General features: G+C 42.5%; 1 protein-coding gene across 1 annotated transcript in view; it reads right to left on the bottom strand.

Moving 5' to 3' along the window:
- Window positions 1-658: 658 nt before the first annotated feature.
- Window positions 659-20,261, bottom strand: part of ttn.2 (titin, tandem duplicate 2) — a 415,239-nt gene continuing 395,636 nt past the window's right edge. Inside the window, exons 270-281 of the mRNA XM_072477296.1 lie at window positions 15,257-15,559; window positions 13,162-13,464; window positions 12,033-12,617; window positions 11,615-11,920; window positions 11,158-11,457; window positions 10,493-11,068; window positions 10,102-10,407; window positions 9,421-10,014; window positions 3,218-9,081; window positions 2,951-3,104; window positions 2,117-2,410; window positions 659-2,014 (exon numbers count right to left, since the gene is read on the bottom strand). Of these exons, the coding sequence (XP_072333397.1) occupies window positions 1,716-2,014; window positions 2,117-2,410; window positions 2,951-3,104; window positions 3,218-9,081; window positions 9,421-10,014; window positions 10,102-10,407; window positions 10,493-11,068; window positions 11,158-11,457; window positions 11,615-11,920; window positions 12,033-12,617; window positions 13,162-13,464; window positions 15,257-15,559 (9,884 nt within the window). The 3' untranslated portion in view covers window positions 659-1,715. The remainder of the gene's footprint in view (window positions 2,015-2,116; window positions 2,411-2,950; window positions 3,105-3,217; window positions 9,082-9,420; window positions 10,015-10,101; window positions 10,408-10,492; window positions 11,069-11,157; window positions 11,458-11,614; window positions 11,921-12,032; window positions 12,618-13,161; window positions 13,465-15,256; window positions 15,560-20,261) is intronic.

A 20,261-nucleotide genomic window follows, 5' to 3' on the forward strand; every position in this document is an offset into this window, starting at 1 on the left:
CGATGTTAATAGGTTGCTTCCAATTCCATATATTTTCATTTTTTTCCTAATAGTCGCTTGTTGGAACCTATTGATTGCCTTCTAGAAGCCCATATAAACAACCCTGAATACTCTCTGATCTACCACCTCCTTACACAAAGGGCCAGACATTGGGCAGGCCCAGAGGGTGGGGGTCTTGATGTAAAGGCCAGAGGGATGCAGACTTTGCGGGGGTGGGAGGAAACATCTGATGTGGAAAGTGAGCCCTTGATGGAGGCACACCCTCCTCTGTTCCCATCCCAAGGCCCGAGAAAGGTGACCAGCTGGGATTCCCCAGCTCCTGATTTCTCTCAGTAGCCTCAAAAGGTCGGGTGGGAAGTGGCCACTTAAGGGCCTCACCTGTCCCACGTACAATTGAGGACAGGTCAGGGGCGGGAAGGCTACATGGGGAATTTTGCATACCCCTCCCGTTTCCCGTTCTACCACCCCCACCCCCACCATAAAGTTTTGCCCAAATGTATGTTTTATCTTCTAGATTTCTGTGAACTGAATTTTTGCATGAATGTTTAAAATTCGGATAAAGGTGTGTGAAGTTACTAGGTTTCTGAACTATTTTGAATGCTTTCTGTTGCTGTGTTATGCTTTTAGTTGATTGAACACAAGAAAAAAAAGAAAGAACTTTTATAGGTGCTGAAGCATGCTTTATTTCACAATCAGAAATACAATTTTACTTTTCTAATTCTCAAGGAGGCTCAATAAAATTAAATAAACACTACTTATTTCTCTAAATTTACTGCACAGGGCATTAAAATGTCAGAGCACAAAGGTTTTTTGTTTCAATGTTGTTAATTTCTGTTATTTATGCCCTTAAAACAGATAACATGAAATAAAATTCTACATTTACCACACAAAGTCAGTGCACCCCAGGGTAAATCTGAACCTCCTTGAGTTAGCACTATTTCCACATAGGAGTACTTGGAACAGTTTGTCCAAATGAGGGTATGGCCAGGTTGATGTATTTTTCATTCAAACTATCCAAGTAGTTACAATGTTGGAAACAGTGCACATTAAAGATGGCAATACAAAGTAATAGCCGCTTGTACTTTGTATTCATAGTTGACCATCTTGTCTGTGTTAAACAGTGATATGACATAGTCAGTTCATTGGCTAAAGTCTTGTGATGTTATTTGCAGGAGGGTATATGTAAATAGCACCACAGACGTAGCCTTCTAATTCCACAAACTTGTATTGCACGTATCTAGGTACTGTGCATAGTTTCGTCTCTTGGGTGTAGGTTGTCTTCAGCAGGGAGCCTCTCTACCTGCTGAGGTATTCTTAGACATCAACATTGTGTTGAGGTGCAAATATTAGTTCCAAGTTGAACAAGGTAGTCGTCCTATTCAAACTTTCCCCTGCCAACTATCAGTTTCAAATGTTCCATTAAAAATTTCATAAAACACAACTTGGTACAAAACTTCCATAACCGTTTAGTTCGGCTATATACAGAATGTACATGTCACAGAAAATGGTTAAAAATTCCTAAATCCATGTGCAATAATCCCATAATGCACAATCTACCATTTGTTTGGATATTGTCTAGTCTGGTATAAATGCACAATGTCAAGTTAGGTAAAAAAATATTAAAAATAATATATACAAGTCAGAAATTCAAGTTCATAACAATTAAGGTATCGATTTTGGAGTTTAATTTATAACGTGTCAGCAGATTCAGATCTTTATACTGATCTAATTTTAATATTTACAGTGGCAGAATCCGATCCAAATTCATTTGTGAGTCTGAGAGTGTAGCGTCCTGCATCATTTTCTTTGACACCTGTGATAATGAGTGTTGTTAGATCATCAGTTGTTTCAATGTGGAATCTGCCACCGTCCTCGTCATCAGAAAGAGGTCTTCCTCCGCGTGACCATTTTACTTCAGGCATAGGATCACCAGAGAAAGCACAGGCAACTGTTAGAACTTTGCCTTTCTCAATAGTGATATCTGATGGTAAAGCTTCAATTTTAGGAGAAGATCCTGTAAAAAAGACAGACAGTAAACAGATTAGTTTTTCTTTTCAGCATGTTGGTACAATTGGATGCAATTAATTTTTATACTTTGGTCATGACTTCATATCACCTTTAGTAATACCAGTTATCATTCTGCCAGTACTTGCTTCCAGTTGACTCATACTAGAATGTTCCATAAAAGAGCTGGAGCTCATTGATAGTTTTGATTCTTTGAAAGATGACATGCTACTCGAAGCCATGCTGGCAAATTTAACTTCGGTCATGCTGCTGCTGGCCTCTTGTTTGGTCATTTGCATTGCCTTGGAAGAAAAGTGTTCCTGTGCCTTCGAAGAGAAATGTTCCTGCATGCTAGCAGAAGCACCAGTGTCCAGAAGTACCATTTTGGAAGGTTCTTCAGTTAGAACTGTGGAGCATAACAAACAGTTGTGATGCATAAATGGCCTCATTTTTAACATATCGGAAAGGTAAAATCATCAAATGATGATCATAACCTGGGTCCTATTAGAGTGTGTTATACATTATTTGCTAATAGATCAAATAAAACATTGAAACATCTGCATCTAGTTTATATTGTAAAAATGTAGATTAATGTTCAAATTATTCAATTAATTGCCAGACTTTTGTTCTACACTGTACTGAAGAAAATCAGGTTCGGGATCAATAAAATGTCAATGGGCGGGATTTTTCACACACCCGCAATGTGTTTCGCGGCAGCGAAGGCAGCCTCCCATTGGCAGGTGGCAGGATCAGAAGATCCCGCCGCTGTCAAGGGACTCTCCTATTTTATGCAATCTCCGCAGCCGAGGGGGGGTTCACTGTTGGCGGAACCGACTGGAAGATCCCGCCAGTGAGAATGGCTGGAAAACTCCGGCCAATGTAAACCAGGTGTACAGAAAATGCAAAGATCATAATAATCAGTGCAATAATTAAGGCACTAGCATACCTAGAACAATTAAAGATGCTGTTGCAGAACATTGTCCATGGAAGTTCTTTGCTGTTACTGTATATTTTCCACTGTCAGAAAGTGCTGCATTCAGAATTTCTAGGGTGTACTTGTTTTTCAACCGACTCACTCTCAAATTCCTTGAAATTGCAATCTGAAATATGAAAAAGTTCCCTTTCATCATAAGCCCAAAGAACATTTACTAAAATAATTTGATTTGGAGAACCACATAAATGAAAAGCAACCGTAAATTAATAAAGTACTTACAGGGTGATTGTCTTTCATCCATTCGACTTCTGGAGAAGGATCTCCTGATATTTCACAAGTAAATGTCACATTTTGTCTTTCATTAACATTTTGGGACTTGGGCTGTGCAGTGAATACCGGAGCATTTGATTGTTTTTTCTTAACTGTTAAATCAAATTGACATTTAACTCTTCCATGCTCAGTTTTTGCTTCACAGGTAATCGTGCCTTCATCTCTGAAGCTGATTTTCTTGATGGTTAAAGTGTGGTCATTTCCAGATACGCCATATCGATAATCTTCTGAATTGATTAGCTCCACGCCATTTGAGACCCATTTCACATCAGAAGCATTTGGTATGCTAGCCTTAAGTATGGCTTTCTGGCCATCTACAGCTGTCATTTGAACCCGTGTGGATGTAATTTCGGTGGATGATGTTTTAAGTTCTTTTTTCACAATTTGTTCCTGAATTACCTCTGTTTTTCCATATGATTTAGCAGCTTTTTTCTGAACTTCTGCTTTTGATTCAGTTATTTTGGCCACTTTAGCGACAATGCTTTTGAATACTTGACCAACTAAGGAAAACGTGGTTTTGGAAATACCTCCTTCACCAGTGATTTCACAAGTGTATTCTCCTTCATCAGTTGCATTAATTCCATGGATACTGAGGTTGTAGACACCATTAGCAGCATATTCCAATTTGTAGTGACTGTTTTCCCTTACTTTACGTCCATCTTTGAACCAAGTCAATTCTTTCACATTCAGAACTGTGCTCTCAACTGCGCACGTGAGTTTTACTGTACCATCTTCAGCAACTTCAGCCTTCAATTCTCGAGAAACCTTAGGTGGAGCACTTGCAGGGATCTCTACTTGTTCTGCTGAAGGTGTTCTGAGAGTTGGAGGTGACTTAACCCTTGGAAGAGAAGTGGCGAGTTCTGGTGATTGGGCTCTCTTAGGAGTCCTTATTATCTCTGAAGACTTTGCACGAGGTTCGGGGGTCTTTGCCGTCAATGATGCTACAATACCTGATTCTTTTGCTCCTGCTTTTCGGATCGTCAGAGTAAACTGTGCCTCTTGTTTTCCTTCAGAGTTTTCTACTACCACCATATAGCTTCCTTCATCTGAAAATTGAACTGATGAAATTGTGAAGGTAGATTTATACTGTGTTGTCATAATAAATAAGCGTTTGGAGGATGCAATTCTTCTCCCAGCATGCATCCACGTCACAGTGGGTGTTGGCTCACCATCAATGCCACAGGAAAATCTAACAGATTCTCCCTCTACCACTGTGACTGACTGTGGTTTTGTAACTATTTTGGCTGCAAGAGTTTTCTTGGAGGCATAAAATGATTTTTCTTTTGAAGCATACATTTGCGAACTGATTGATTCCTTTACTTCTGATTCTTCTATTTTAGTTTCTTTCATCTCTCGGATCTCTTCAATTTCTGTTGCTGCTTTGAATGAAGAGCGTTGATAAAAATCAGTCCTTGTCAGTTCAGGTACAAGTAATTTTGGTTGCTGCTCATCTTTACGGCGAGATAGATAGGTAAAATAATCACCCCCCGTAATATCTAGTGTTGCATAGTCAGAAGCCTCTCCTCTGTAATTAGAACTAACAGCACGATAGGTTCCACTATCTTCAGCTTGGCAATCTCGAATTTCTATTGTTAGGACACCATTCATGTCAGTAAAGTGGTACTTGTCACTCTCTTGAATTTCTCTACCATTGTGGTACCAACTGATTTCAGCTCTTGGCTTGGACAGAACATTTAGAGTAAATCTAGTACTTTGACCACAGGGGATGCGGTGAGAACGCATTCTCAACGTTATACGTGGACAATGGTCAAGACTGAAAGGCTGTTGAGTAATAACTTCATACTTTCCTTCTGAAGTCTTCTGAGTCTTTAGAGCAGTTTTCATTGTCTCATATCGTGAAAAGATATCAAACCTAGCAGTCCTTTCAAAACGTGAAAGTGAGCTCTCTCGAGATACTGGACTTGGTGAACGTGGACGTGTTCTCTCTGGTGTGGGGGATCGTCTTTCGCCTTCGCTTTCAAATTCTGGACGGCGTGGTCGAGATCTGATTAGTTCGGATACAGGTCGCATCAATTCAATGTAGGTTGGGGAAAGCGATCTTCTTCGCCTAAGAAGCCTTGAGACCGGTGGAGATTCTTTGCGGACGTATTTCTTAACTTCAATGCTTTGTTCCTCTTCTTCAGATTTTGTCACTAAAATCTCTCTTTCCCGTCTACTTTTGATCCGTGCTTTTTCCTCATGTTCCATATGCTCAAGTTCTTTTTGGTAGGCGGACAATCTCTGGACTGTTGCAATTGGTCGAAGCAGCTCTTCATCATCTCTGTCTTCCATCATTCTTTGTCTTTCTTTTGGTGGTTTATAAATAGCTTTGTCATGACGCTGCCGGAGGTCAATAAAACTTGGGCCAGCTTCATATTTGGAAGGGATGTGATATCTTTGGTATTTGGTGTATGTTTCCTGCTCTTTCGCTGTAGCTAACTGGCTCTGCTGAAGAGCTGATAACTCAAAACGTGGCGGGCTGCGGCTTGGAGGTGAAGCAGAAAATCCTAATTCAAGTTCCTCCTCAAGACGTAATCTTTCTTCCTCTATTCTCTTCATTGAAAGGTACTCATCAACAGGGCGGAGTAATTCATCATCTGATAAATCACAAAGTGATCTCCTTCTTGGTCTGTAATATATTTCATACTCAGGAGATGGTGTGCGTCTTCGAGCTGGTCTAACTGTTTCAAGATCATCTTGTGACAATTTTGGTATACGCCATTTTGGCTTATACTGATCAGTAAAGCGTGGCAAAGGCATGACATAAAACTGCTCCCACCTGGAGAGACGGATTCGTTTTGGTCGTTTTGTTACAATTCTCTCTATGGGTGCTGGCATTTCATATTGGTCTCTCAGTTTCCTGTACCATTTCATGTCAGATAATGGCACAAATTGTTTGATGTCTTGATCCTCTTCAATTGCACTTGCTGCATGCACACGAGGTTCTGGAATATCGTAAGGCATACGAAGTCTCTTTTCTTCCTTTTGTTTTTCTACCTTTGAAATTTCATATTCACCTTTTACGTTCTTGGTGCTGATAGCTGGTTTGTACATTATTGCAGCTTCTCGCAGAGCTTCCTTTGCTACGGCTGTCAGTGGAACTGCTTCAACATTTGCAAGAATTTCTGCCATTCTCATTGTTTTGTTCATTTGCCTCTCAGCATATTGCTGCCGTTCCTCCTCACTCTCATACTGACGTTTGACATAGGTCATGCGTTCGACTTTTAGATAGGCCTGGCAGCTCGCAGATCCTGCGCTGTTGGTAGCAGTAATTCTGTAAATGCCAGAATCTTCTGGCAAAGTATCTCTTACATGCAAAACATAGTAATCTAAACCTTCATGGACAATTTCAATATTTGGAACTAATGCCAAAGCCTGTCCATCTTTCTCCCATTTCAGTGTAGGAGGCGGTATGCCAGACACCCTACATTCAAAACGAACGCTTTTGCCTTCCATGCACTCTGCATTTGCCAACAAACGCTTAAACATGGGTCTCAAAGTAGTATCTGCTGCAGGTGGGTGAGGTAATACCGTTAATTTGGCTTTACAGCTGTCCTCACCATATTTATTGCGAGCTAGTACTGTGTATTCAGCATCATCATCATTTGTTAGGCTGTGGATGATCAGTTGATAAAGGCCTTTATCAGAAATAAAAGTATATTTTTTGTCATCTTCGCCAGGTTTGATCTTCTGTCCTGATTTCAACCAAGTTACTCGTGGTTCAGGGTGAACTGTTATAGTAACACCAAATCTGACATCTTCTCCAATATATGCAGAACGTTTGTATAAAGGTAATGTAAACTCTGGTGGCCTCTCAAGGAGTCTCATGGCATCCACCTTACGTTTTACTTTCTTCACAGTACGTGCCATATAAAATTCACGAATTTCTCTGACACCGCTCACAAAAAGCTCTGCGTAGGAGCTATCTTCACCATAGTCATTTACTACTTTGCATCTGTAGGTACCATCATCTGTCTTGCTTATATCTTTAACATACATTGTTGCCAAGCCATTTTGGTAGGTAATTTCATATTTGCCATTGCATTCCAGTTGTTTGACACCAAAGTACCAAGTGACTTCGGTAGATTGATCATAATTTTCTATCCTGCAGGTATACCTAACATGGCCACCTTCTTCAGCAGAAGCATGCATAATTTGTCCAGTAAGTGGACCAATTTCAATCGGACCTATCTTAACCTTAGCAACTGTAACTCCCCTTTGAGCTCGAACAGCTCCACCGGAAGAAATTCGAGCGACAGAAACAACAACATTTAATTCTTTCTTAACTAGAGTCTGATAGTATCTTCTGTGTCTCAAAGTCTTAATCACTTTGGTGCTCATTTTTTCTGTCTTCTGTTTCAACCATGGATGTTCAAGAGCATCAGCAGCTGTCATCCGAGCCTTCCTTTCTTTGACCAACAGACGATCGATAAAATCTAGAGCTTCAGTGGTGACATCTTTGAAAGCTTCATCCTCAAAGCTGTATTCTGCCCTAGAAATGTTTTCAATAATCTGTTGGTTTGTTTCAGCGATAAATGGATTTAGACCACTAAGAAGTATATACACAAGCACACCTAATGACCACATGTCAGTAGCTGCACTGACCATATCATGTTGATGGAGTTCAGGTGCTGCATACTCTGCAGCAGTGAATTGGACTCTAATGTTGTCACCAGGTTTGAGCTGTCTGGCCTGTCCAAGTTCAACAATCTTAAGAACAGAGCTCTTTCGTGTGGTGTATATTATATTCTCTGGTCTGATATCAAAATGGCCTACATTCTGGCTGTGTAGAAACTCAAGTGCTTCACAGATCTGGCGGGTGTAGATGATAATTTCCCTTTCATTCAGTTCAAAGGAGGTTGTATTAATGCGTTCAAAGATATCAAGGCCGGAAATGAACTCAAAGACCATGACCAGTTCTTCAAGACTCTCAAATGATTCATGTAGCCAAAGGATATTCTTGTGTCTTGCAATATTGAGAATTTCAATCTCTTTCTTCACCAGTACCTGATCGGCACCCTTTATTTTAACGAACTTCGCCATGTATGTTTTCTTACTGATATTTTCAATACACCGATGAACAATACTAAACTGTCCACGTCCCAGTTCTTCAGCAATTGTGTATCGACGATGAAGTTCTTTAATAGTAGAATGGGTAGCTTTGCATTTCGTAATCTCTATTGATTCATCAACCTCTTCATCATAGTTCATAACTCTCGTCTTATCTTCTTTAGTGACTATAGGATCGGTTGGCTCTGATGGCAGGCTCTGGCCAAATTTGTTCTCCGCAATCACACGGAACTGGTAGCTGGTCTTGCCGAAAAGATTCACAACAGTGTAATGAGTATCACGTGACTGTGCAACACGAATCCACATCTCCGCAGTTGTTGCACATTTTTCAATAACATAGTTAATGATTCTGCTTCCACCATCATTAGCTGGAGGATTCCATGTTAATACAACAGAATCGCGTGTAATGTCACTGATTTGAATTCCTCTTGGTGCATCAGGCACATCAACTACATCCAGTTCAACTGTTTGTTGATCTATGCCAAATCGGTTCTTGGCACATACAACATAGAAACCAGCATCTTGTCTGTCAACTCCATTAGAGAACACAAGAGATGTAAATGATCTTGTCACTATTACTTGGTAGTGACCATCATTGTCAATGAGGTCTTGGCCCTTCTGCCACGTGATTACTGGATCAGGTCTGCCACTAAAAGGAATTTTAATGCTTATTATTTCACCACGGAGAGCGTGAACTGCACCCATGCCTTCCAGATGTTTGGGCAGATTAATCTTGGCAGGAACTGGAAACAAAAAAAAATTTAAAATAAATATAAATATTGAAAGGCAGTAAGTTAATGTAAAACAGTGAATTTAACAGGGGTGAAGTTGGTCTTGGAAGAAAATGAAAAATGGGCAATAGTGAATCTACAGTCTGTTGTTCACTCCATCCGGTTTATTTTTTTCAGGACGTCAATGAAAAAGTACATTGATGTAAAAAAAATTGGGTGGTTTTGCAAAATGGGCTGCTGATTCACCCATTTCACATTACTCCTGAGACCAATTACATCCCAAAATGTATGTAGAAATATACCCGCTCATTATTGTACAGCATGTTTAAGTAAATGCTATATGATACACACCGTCAACATCCAAAGAGACCGTTGATGAAATGGAGCCTCCTTGATTGACTGCTCGGACTTGATAAACAGAGGCATCTTCTCCTGTGACACCAGTAATCACCAATTGGTGGTATCCTCCTTTAAATTCCTGGATCTTCACTTTTTCACCATCGGGCTCAATTTCTTTTCCTTGTTTAAACCATTTCACAACAGGTTTAGGATGGCCAGTAATCTTGCAAACAAAAGTGGCGTTACCCTTATATTTCACACTCAAGTTGCGTATTTCTTCTTTGAACTGTGGAGCTTTGATGGGTACATCACACATCGGAACAACAGGGTCAGATAATTCACTCCAGTCACTCTCACCACCAAGGTTTTCACATTTGACACGGAACTCATACTCCAAGCCCTCAATAAGGCCTGTCACAGGATAAACTGTTTCATGTATTTCATCGGTTGTTGCAGCAATCCATTTATTCTGTTTCTTCTCTCGTTTTTCAAGGTAATAATTTCTAATCTTTGCACCACCATCACTGGCAGGTGGTTTCCATGAAACCACACATGAGTTCTTTGTGACCGCAGTTACAACAGGTTTGGCCGGTACCCCAGGTTTCTCTATAAGGAGGAAAAAAAGTACACATTATAATTCAAAATATAACAAGATAGTGGAGAGGTAATAATTTAATTTATGTAGTTACTTACCAAATGGACTCTTGATTATGACAATAGAGGAAACTTCTAATGGCTCACTGACACCAAATTGATTTTGAGCAGAAACACGGAAATAGTAGCCAGCACTGTCAATGAGATTCACAATTCTACAAGACGTGCTAGCAATAGAGGATGATACCAGGCGCCATTTTTCACCTTCCTTGGCTTCACGTTTTTCTACAATGTAATTGGTAATCAATGCACCTCCGTCATCAAGTGGTGGTTTCCAACTGATTACTGCAGAATTCTTCAGCAAAGCATCAATTACTATTGGTCCTTCAGGCATGGCTGGTTTATCTATATACAAATGTAGAAAGTATTAGATGTACTATTTAAGTGAAATTATATAGCAGTTACTGCAATTAAACCAACCATAGATTACCTTGGATTTCCACATTGCATGTTGTTTCAACTGTTCCAAATGTATTGCTCAGCTGCACCTTATATTTCCCAGCATGGTTCTTCCGTTGGATATTTCTCACTACTAGGTGAGTGTAGTGCTCTGTGTTTTCTATTGAAACATTATCTGAATCTGTCAAAGGTTTCTTTCCATGGAACCAGCGAATAGCAGGCACAGGACGCCCAATGTATACAACATGGATACGAAGACTGGTACCAACACCTATGAGGTATTGCTCTTTTAATGGGTACGCAGGGTGGAATTGTGGAGTAGCCTCAAGCAATACTTTACCACTGATCTCGGTTTCTCCAGCATCATTAGTAGCCTTGCATGTATACACACCTTCATCTTCCTGATCTTCTGTTGCAATGGTAATTGAATGATTACGTCCATCTGAACTCATTTTGTACTTGCGACTTTGTTGCAATTCTTTTCCAAAATGATACCACCTAATTTCAGGAAGTGGTCTACCAATAATCTGGCAGGCCAGTGTGGCTGGCTCGCCTAGCTTAGCAATAACTTCAGCGATCTCTTGCTTAACACATGGTTCTTCTCCAGCTGTTGATAAGATAAAAGAAGCAGGAGTAATTTCTAACAACACATAAAACAGATTAATTTAAATGAAAATACAAAATAAAAATACATACAAGTTAATTTGGTCTTGATTGCCATTATGGTTCTGCGGGGTCTGCTGACACCAGTCTCATTTTCTGCAAAGACTCTAAATTCATATTCTGTGGCCTCCAGAAGACCTCCCTGCAGGAACTGTCTGTCCTTTATTCGTTCTGTGTTACATTTCTTCCATGCACTATCACCAGACTGACGATATTCAACCCAGTAACCAATAATCTCCTTGCCACCATCACATTCAGGACGCTCCCACTCTAAAGAGATGCTATCCTTCATGACAGAAGTAATCTCAATCTCTCCAGGTTGGCTTGGTTTATCTGTGAAATATAATTTTTTATAGAATTATATTAACTTTTAATGTAATGAAATTGATAATGAGGCACCTCATTAAGATACAGCAGTTGGACTGCAGTTGCAATCTTATTTTAAAGTTGCAATTCATACAGTGGATTTATAAGATACAATAAAACGTACCAAAAGGATCCTTGCATAGGACAATCTCAGATGGTGGGCTTGGATCACTAAGACCTATGTCATTCTGTGCCAGAATACGGAATTGATACTCAGCTTCCGGAATAAGTCCCGCAATGGTATACATTGTTGTGGTAATAAGGGTCTTGTTTTGTCGCACCCATTTATCTGTAGTAGACTCTTTGCGTTCAATAAAGTAGCCAGTGACACGTGATCCACCATCGTCCCTTGGTCTTGACCAGCACAGGCTGACAGAACTTTTGGTTATATCCAGTATTTCTGGCGGGTTGCTTGGAGACTCTGGAGGATCTAGAATGACAGTAATGAATTACCTATAGTATTTGAAAAATTAAATAATTAAATTCAAAGGGTAAGGTAATGTAGCCTTCACTTAAGGCTACAATGAACCTTGTCTACTTACTTAGTTGTGTCTTTGGTATCACAGGCTCTTCTGATTTTAGAGACTTGCTAATGCCAAATTGATTTTCACTAGAAACACGGAAGTGGTATTCTACATTTTCCTTTAGGCCTTTAACAACAATGGAACACTCCCTTACTCTGGAATCAACAGTGAACCAGGCAGTTTTGGGTACTTCACGTCTCTCAACGATATACCCAATGATGTCAGATCCACCATCATCAGCAGTTGGTCTCCAACATACTCTGACAGAACGAGCTTGAATATCATCAAATTCAAGTGGTCCTTGTGGAGGATCGGGATTTCCAATCACTTTCACCTTGATGTACACTGCCTTTTTGCCACATTTATTTTCTAGAATCAAGTCATAAGTGCCGGAATCATCTCTGTCTGCTTCCTTTATCACAAGTTCAGTGTGGGTCTCAGAAGTTGCAATCATTGCACGCATGCTAATATCACGACCGTCCTTTGTCCATTTGCAGATGGGAACAGGTTTGCCTTTTATAGGCACTGTTAGTTTGATCACTCCTCCTTGTCTTACAATCAGACCTTCAAGGTATTGTTGGTCAAGTTCATAATCAGGATATTCTGAAAAGAAAAGAAATCCAACTTTAATTTAAAAAAAACAAATCATATATTGGTGACAAATGCATTTACCTATATCATAAAACAAGTGCAAAAAAAATGTGACAGCTCCGATTTCAAACTTGGGCGAATTCATGCATGATTTGGGCAGTACTTCATTAGTGCATGTCTAGCTGTAAATGTACTGGCCCCTCTCTACTTTAATAATTGAGGGTTCAACCACTGATGGATAAGAAATGACATACAGAAGCTTTTTTACTAATAACTAATGAGGATCATTGAAGTTTGCAATGCCTTTATCTAGCCATTTCAGCAATTTTGTGCCCTGATTTTTTAATGCAGAAATAAAAATCTTATTGGAGCAGGTGCATCATAGGCGAACGGTTCCTTTTCAAATTATGTTGGATGGCTGACAACTGTGAATGTGCACTGTACAATGCAACGGACTTGGTTGTTAATTAATGCATCGTAACCAAGCCTAAAATTGGGCATAGCCTAACATTAGACATCACATGACACAAAATGTAACAATTTCTGCATTTCTCACCTAGCATTTCAGTGACTTTAACAGTTCCTGGCACATCAGCAGGCTCACCAGGACCACCAGCATTAACTGCGATAACACGGAACCTGTATTCAGCTCCCTGTGGCATGTGCGTCAGCGTGTATTCACATATTTTTGTTGGAGTAGTATTGCACTTCGTCCATTCATACTGATCAACCTTCTGCATCTCTATAAGGTAACCTGTGACCTTAGAACCTCCCTCCTCTTCTGGTGGACTCCAAGCAACGGATACAGATGTTCTTGTCGTGTCTGTAACTCTTGGATTCTGGGGTTTACCAGGTGGTTCTACAGAATAAACAAATTAAGCATTTTTAATGCAATTTGTATAATTACATAAAGTTAAACGAGATGCTGAGTGATTTTAAGTTGTGAGTAACTGCGACGATTAAAAAGTGGAGGTTTGATTCGTGGTTTCTGTTAACTAACTTAAGTTTGCAGTGGGAAGCTGCATTTAGCCACATCACTCTTCAGCTTGGGAGTGAAAATCGGTCCGGGATCCCCTCCTTGATTGCTACATAATGATGCTTGTTAAGGACGCGTTGAAGATCTCGTCAAATAGCTTGTAGCACTCACTATTAAAGCACACATACACATTATAACTAATTGGGTAAAGCACTGGAAAGTGACCAGTTAGCCTTGAAACTATAGCCTAGCAATGAGGCACAGGCTGGGATATTCCTTCAGGATGGATTCCACCAGAGGAAGGTCAAGAAGTACCTCCATCTGTCATCTGACCTTGTCATGACCCACAATCCGTTTTACAGGACCACTGCTGTTTATCTAAGCTGGGTGGGCTCCTGGTATATTTCCTGCAGAGTGAGGGAGCCTGACACTACCATTGAGGAAAATGCAGCATTGCTATAACAGCACACCCACTGTAGCACAACAAATGAAGAGATCCCACTTAACAGGGAAGGGAATCCATACAGTAAAGGAAACTCTGTTTAATATTATTTTAGATCAATGAGTTGAGGCCTACCAATTTAATTTCCTGAAGAGATAGATGCCCATTACTTGGCTCTCTCGCTTCAAAAGGGACTTCCACTACTATAATAGAGTCTACTGCTGACCCACTTTTGGTGATTCCTAAGGCTGGTAGTAGTGTAAAAGGACAGGGAAATATGCCCCACTCTCATTAATGCGTGCTGGGAGAATGAATGGACGAGCAGCTGCTTTCCCAACCTGAGTGGAGGAAAATCAAAAGCATCATTAGTAGGGTTGGAAATGTGGCTGCAGGCCTCCCTGCCCAATTTCCTTTGATTGAATATCATGCCTGATGGTACTGCAACGGTAAATCCTGTCCAATGCCTTCAGAAGAAAGCAGAATGTCAACAGAAGAAAGCAAAGAATTATTAACTGATACATTAATGTGGGATAAATAGTGCAAATTTCCATTATTGCTGCACTTATATGCTGGTTGGTAATGGTCTCACTTTTTACTTCTCTCAAACCTGTGTAAACAGCTAGGTTTTTCACTTAATGCTATTATTGCAATTGCTACTCACTCAATTAGACTTATAAAGGTGCCCTCTGTCCCAACAGCATGAATGTGCATTCTATGGTGCTTATTACAATTCAAATAATTATTCATAAGCAAAGTCAGGAGTGAGAAATAATGTGTACAAGTTCATCCCTCTAGTACATTAATGTAGCATTAGACAAACTTTGAGTCACTTCAGTGCTTTTCTCCATTAACTTGCTTCGTAAATTATTTCAAACATTTAAAGCACTTTGATTTAAGAAGTCAACTTACACATGTAAGAAATCAACTTACATATAACCACTATACTTTGCCAATTTGAATAACGGGAAATCAAAGCTATAATAATATAATTCAATAACATGATTGACACAGTATACTAAATAAAGTGTGTTTTAGAATTTCAAAAAATTTTGAATTATGAATGAATCATAAGTAGCAACACGGTGCCATATCTGTTCTTTCATTCTTGGTAAAGACGGCCATCTTCCATAAGTTTTATTAATTAGATTAATATTTTTCATACAAAACAGAAAACAGTAAATTGAATTTGTGGGAATAATCTGTTGGTTAAACTTTGACATTTTATCACATTACCTATCGGGTCCATGGCAACTGCAGATTTGGAAGGTCTACTTGGCTTGCTGGAAGCTCTTGCATTCACGGCTGTTACACGATGTTCATATTCTAATCCTTCTATAAGACCAGTGGAACGATATCTTGTCATAGTCACAAGTACTTTGTTGGTTCTCACCCATCGGTCAGATTTTAGTTCTTTTCGTTCAATGATGTACCCACTAATCGGTGAACCTCCATCTTCAATTGGTGGTTCCCAAGTAATTGTCATACCATCACGCGAGGCATCAAATACATGAGGAGTACCAGGTGGCGCAGGCGCATCTGTTGGGGAAAAGGGATGAATGCACTTCATTTTGTATAAAATAATTTAGGGATTCACAGGAACAGATTTTAAAAATTAATATTTAGAAGTATAATGGAGTATCAATGATTCTGATTTTGAAGAATTCCATTGGTTCTCTGGTGCAGGAAATAAGAAAGGTGGAGGCTCATGTGAAGCATAAATGCTGGCAGTTCTGCTGAATGGTTTATATCTATACTGTGGACTGTTACAATTATGAGGTTCATAAAATTGTGAGGAATTTTCTGTGCCCCCCACAATGTTCCTACGGTGTGAATGGGATTCCACCGCTGCCCGTTCCCGTCCCCTCCCCCGGGCCAGGAAACCTGTGGCGAGTGTTTACCATCAGTGGGACCAGAAGACCCCGCTGGGGAGAACGGCCAGAAGATCTTCCCCCATGTATTTAATTTAAGGGAAAATGAGTGACCTGTTCTGATGACTGCCTGATAGGAAGCCACTGCAGTTTGACAGAGATTAAAGGGGTCCAGATTGTTTTACTGGGAAGAAGATGCAAGATGTTGAAATTTGGAGGCAATGGCAGCGACCTGTGTGTTAAAGGTGTGTATTCTATGTTTTGATTTGATTTATTATTGTCACATGTATTAGTATACAGTGAAAAGTATTGTTTCTTGCATACTGTACAAACAATGCATACCGTACATAGGGAAGGAAGGAGAGACTGCAGAATATAATGTTACAGTTATAGCAAGGTGTAGAGAAAAGATCAACTTAATACGAGGTAGGTCCATTCAAAAGTCTAATGGCAGTAGGAAGAAGCTGTTCTTGAGTCGGTTGGTACGTGACCTCAAACTTTGGTATCTTTTTCCTGACGGAAGAAGGTGGAAGAGAGTATGTCCGGGGTGTTTGGGGTCCTTAATTATACTGGCTGCCTTTCTGAGGCAACGGGAATTATAGATAGAGTCAATGGATGGGAGGCTGGTTTGCGTGATGGACTGGGCTACATTCACAACCTTTTGTAGTTTCCTGCGGTCTTGGGCAGAGCAGGCTCCATACCAAGCTGTGATACAACCAGAAAGAATGCTTTCTATGGTGCATCTGTAGAAGTTGGTGAGGGTCATAGCTGACATGCCAAATTTCCTTAATCTTCTGAGAAAGTGGAGTCGTTGGTAGGCTTTCTTAACTATAGTGTCGGCATGGGGGGACCAGGACAGGCTGTTGGTGATCTGTACACCTAAAAACTTGAAGCTCTCGACCCTTTCTACTTTGTTCCCATTGACATAGACAGGGGCATGTTCTCCACTACGCTTCCTGAAGTCGATGACAATCTCCTTCGTTTTGTTGACATTGAGGGAGAGATTATTGTCGTCGCACCAGATTCTCTATCTCATTCCTGTACTCTGTCTCATCATTGTTTGAAATCCGACCCACTACGGTGGTGTCATCAGCAAATTTGAAAATCGAGTTAGAGGCGAATTTGGCCACACAGTCATAGGTGTATAAGGAGTATAGTAGGGGGCTGAGGACACAGCCTTGTGGGGCACCGGTGTTGAGGATAATCGTGGAGGAGGTGTTGTTGCCTATCTTTACTGATTGTGGCCTGTGGGTTAGAAAGTTCAGGATCCAGTCGCAGAGGGAGGAGCCGAGGCCAAGGCCACAGAGTTTGGAGATGGGTTTCGTAGGAATGATGGTGCTCAAGGCTGAGCTGTAGTCGATAAATAGTAGTCTAATTATTACCAGTAATCTCCAGTAATGTTTCTCCAAAGCCCCAGGAAAGAGTTGTGTTTTAAATTGTCCATTGACTTTCACAATTAAAGACTGTTTGGGTCTCACTGATAGCTAATCAGCATATCTATCCGAGTACAAGGCCCATGTAAATCAGGTTGCCATGATGATAGGCTTTGAGATGAGATGGGAAGGATACAGAGGAAGTCTCTGTGATTTTGGATTCCAGGCTTTCCTAAAATATCACTGAATATCACATTGAGGTTAGTCTGCCAGGGTCTGTGACAGCGAGAGCAGCCAGAAGGCAAATGTTTCTACAGTTCACTGCACTGGAATGAGGAAGCTGTGCACAAAGACCAAATTTGTGACTTATTAAAATGAGGGTAGAAGATTTGCCTGGAGGATGACATTGTAATGCTAATCTTTATTAGTGTCACAAGTGTGGTAGTCACCACTAACTGTATTAAATGTATATTAGATGTAGTACAGTAAGACTCCTGTACTAGAGGTTCATGGGTAAATCCCTGCCTGCTGGCTCCGCCCAGTAGGCGGCGTATAAATGTGTGTGCTCGCCGGTGCTGCTCCCATTCTGGTAGCAGCTACAGGAGGCCACACATCTTTGCTCAATAAAGCCTCGATTATTCACTACTCTCGTCTTTGTGGTAATTGATAGTGCAAAGATTTTGAAACGATGGAACTTCGCATCAAGCCTGATCGCCTACAGCTGAGCCCTCAAGCAACCAACGCTACGTCCGCTTTTGACCACTGGCTAGCCTGCTTCGAAAGCTACCTCCGAACATCCGCTGAAGAACCCTCGGATGCACAGAAGCTCCTGGTCCTTTATTCACGGGTGAGCCCTGACATTTTTCCTCTCATCCGGGATGCGCCCACTTACGCTGAAGCAATGGAGCTCCTGAAAGGACATTACATTCGGCCGGTCAACAAACTATACGCCAGGCACCTCCTGTCCACGAGACAGCAACTCCCCGGTGAGTCTCTAGACGATTTCTGCCCTGCACATCCTGGCGAGGAACTGTGACTGCCAGGCAGTTTCGGCTATCCAGCATACAGAACTTTTAATCAGAGACGCTTTTGTTACAGGCATGGGGTCGGCGTACATCCGCCAGCGCCGATTGGAAGTGGGTACGCTTGATCTTGCGGGAACCAGGCAGCTCGCAAACCCGTTAACAGTGGCCGCCCGTAATGTCCAGTCGTACGCCCCCGACCGCACAGCACCCTCATGGGCCCCACCAGCTACCAACCCCAGACCACCGCAAGCCTGCGCTGCGCGGCAGCCAGCCAACCCCGGTGGTCCCAAATGCTACTTCTGCGGGCAGAACACCCCCCGGCAACGTTGCCCGGCGCGAGCGCAACCTGCAACGGCGGCGGAAAGAGGGGCATTTTGCTGTTGCGTGCCGGGCCTGGTAGGTCGCCGCTGTTTCTAGGCCCAGCGTTCCTACAGCCCCACACCTGCGGCCCGTGGGCGCCGCCATCTTTTTCTCCGCAGGCCACGAGCGGCTCGTGGGTGCCGCCATCTTCTCCGCAGGCCATGTGCAGCCCGTTGGTGCCGCCAAATTCAATGCCGCAGGCCATGTGCGCCCTGTGGGCACCGCCATGTTTGCCGCCATTTTGGTCGGCGCCTCAGGAACCCTGCTCGTCGGGAAGCTCGACTGGCCGCTCTCGCCTGCCAACACCGCTGACCAGCCTGGGGCCTTCCAGCATCAGCCGCAGCTCGCCTCGATCACCCTCGACCAGTCCCGGCCCCACAACCTCGCAACCGCAACGACAACGGTGAAAATTGACGGGCACAAGACTTCCTGCCTGTTTGACTCCGGGAGCACAGAAAGCTTCATCCACCCCACTCCGGTAAGGCGCTGCTCCCTCGCGGTACACCCCGTTACCCAGAAAATCTCCCTGGCCTCCAGATCCCATTCCGTGGAAATCCGGGGGTACTGCATCGCGACCCTCACCGTCCAGGGCGTAGAGTTTAGCAACTTCCGGCTCTACATCCTCCCCCATCTCTGCGCTGCCCTGTTACTCGGCCTGGACTTCCAGTGCGACCTCCAAAGCTTAACCTTAAAATTCGGCGGACCCCTACCCCCCCTCACCGTATGCGGCCTCACGACCCTTAAGGTCGATCCACCTTCCTTGTTGCAAACCTCACCCCGGATTGCAAACCCGTCGCCAACAGGAGCAGACGGTACAGTGCCCAGGACAGGACCTTCATCAGATTGGAGGTCCAGCGGCTTCTGCGGGAAGGCATCATTGAGGCCAGCAACAGCCCCTGGAGAGCCCAAGTAGTAAAGACTGGGGAGAAACACAGGATGGTCATTGACTACAATCAGACCATTAATCGGTACACGCAGCTCGATGCGTACCTCCTCCCACACATATCTGATATGGTCAATCAGATTGCACAGTACCGGGTCTTTTCCACAGTGGACCTGAAGTCCGCCTACCACCAGCTCCCCATCCGCAAGGAGGACTGTCAATACACTGCTTTCAAAGCAGATGGCCGCCTCAATCACTTCCTTAGGGTTTCCTTCGGCCTCACTAACGGGGTCTCGGTCTTCCAACGTGAGATGGACCGAATGGTTGACCGGTACGGACTGCGGGCCACCTCCCGTACCTAGATAACGTCACCATCTGCAGCCATGATCAGCAGGACAACGACGCTAACCTTCTCAAATATCTCCACACCGCCAAACTCCTTAATCTCACGTACAATAAGGAGAAGTGCGTGTTCCGCACCAACCACTTAGCCATCCTTGGCTATGTTGTAGAAAATGGAGTTCTAGGGCCCGACCCCGACCGCATGCGCCCCCTCATGGAACTCCCCCTCGCCCACTGCCCCAAGGCCCTGAAACGATGCCTGGGTTTCTTCTCCTATTATGCCCAGTGGGTCCCTAACTATGCGGACAAGGCCCGCCCACTCATTCATTCCACAGTCTTTCCCCTGACGGCTGAGGCCCGCCAGGCCTTTAACCGCATCAAGGCAGA

The sequence above is a fragment of the Scyliorhinus torazame genome, chromosome 2 (genome assembly GCF_047496885.1).
Source record: "Scyliorhinus torazame isolate Kashiwa2021f chromosome 2, sScyTor2.1, whole genome shotgun sequence".
Taxonomy (NCBI): Eukaryota; Metazoa; Chordata; class Chondrichthyes; order Carcharhiniformes; family Scyliorhinidae; genus Scyliorhinus; species Scyliorhinus torazame.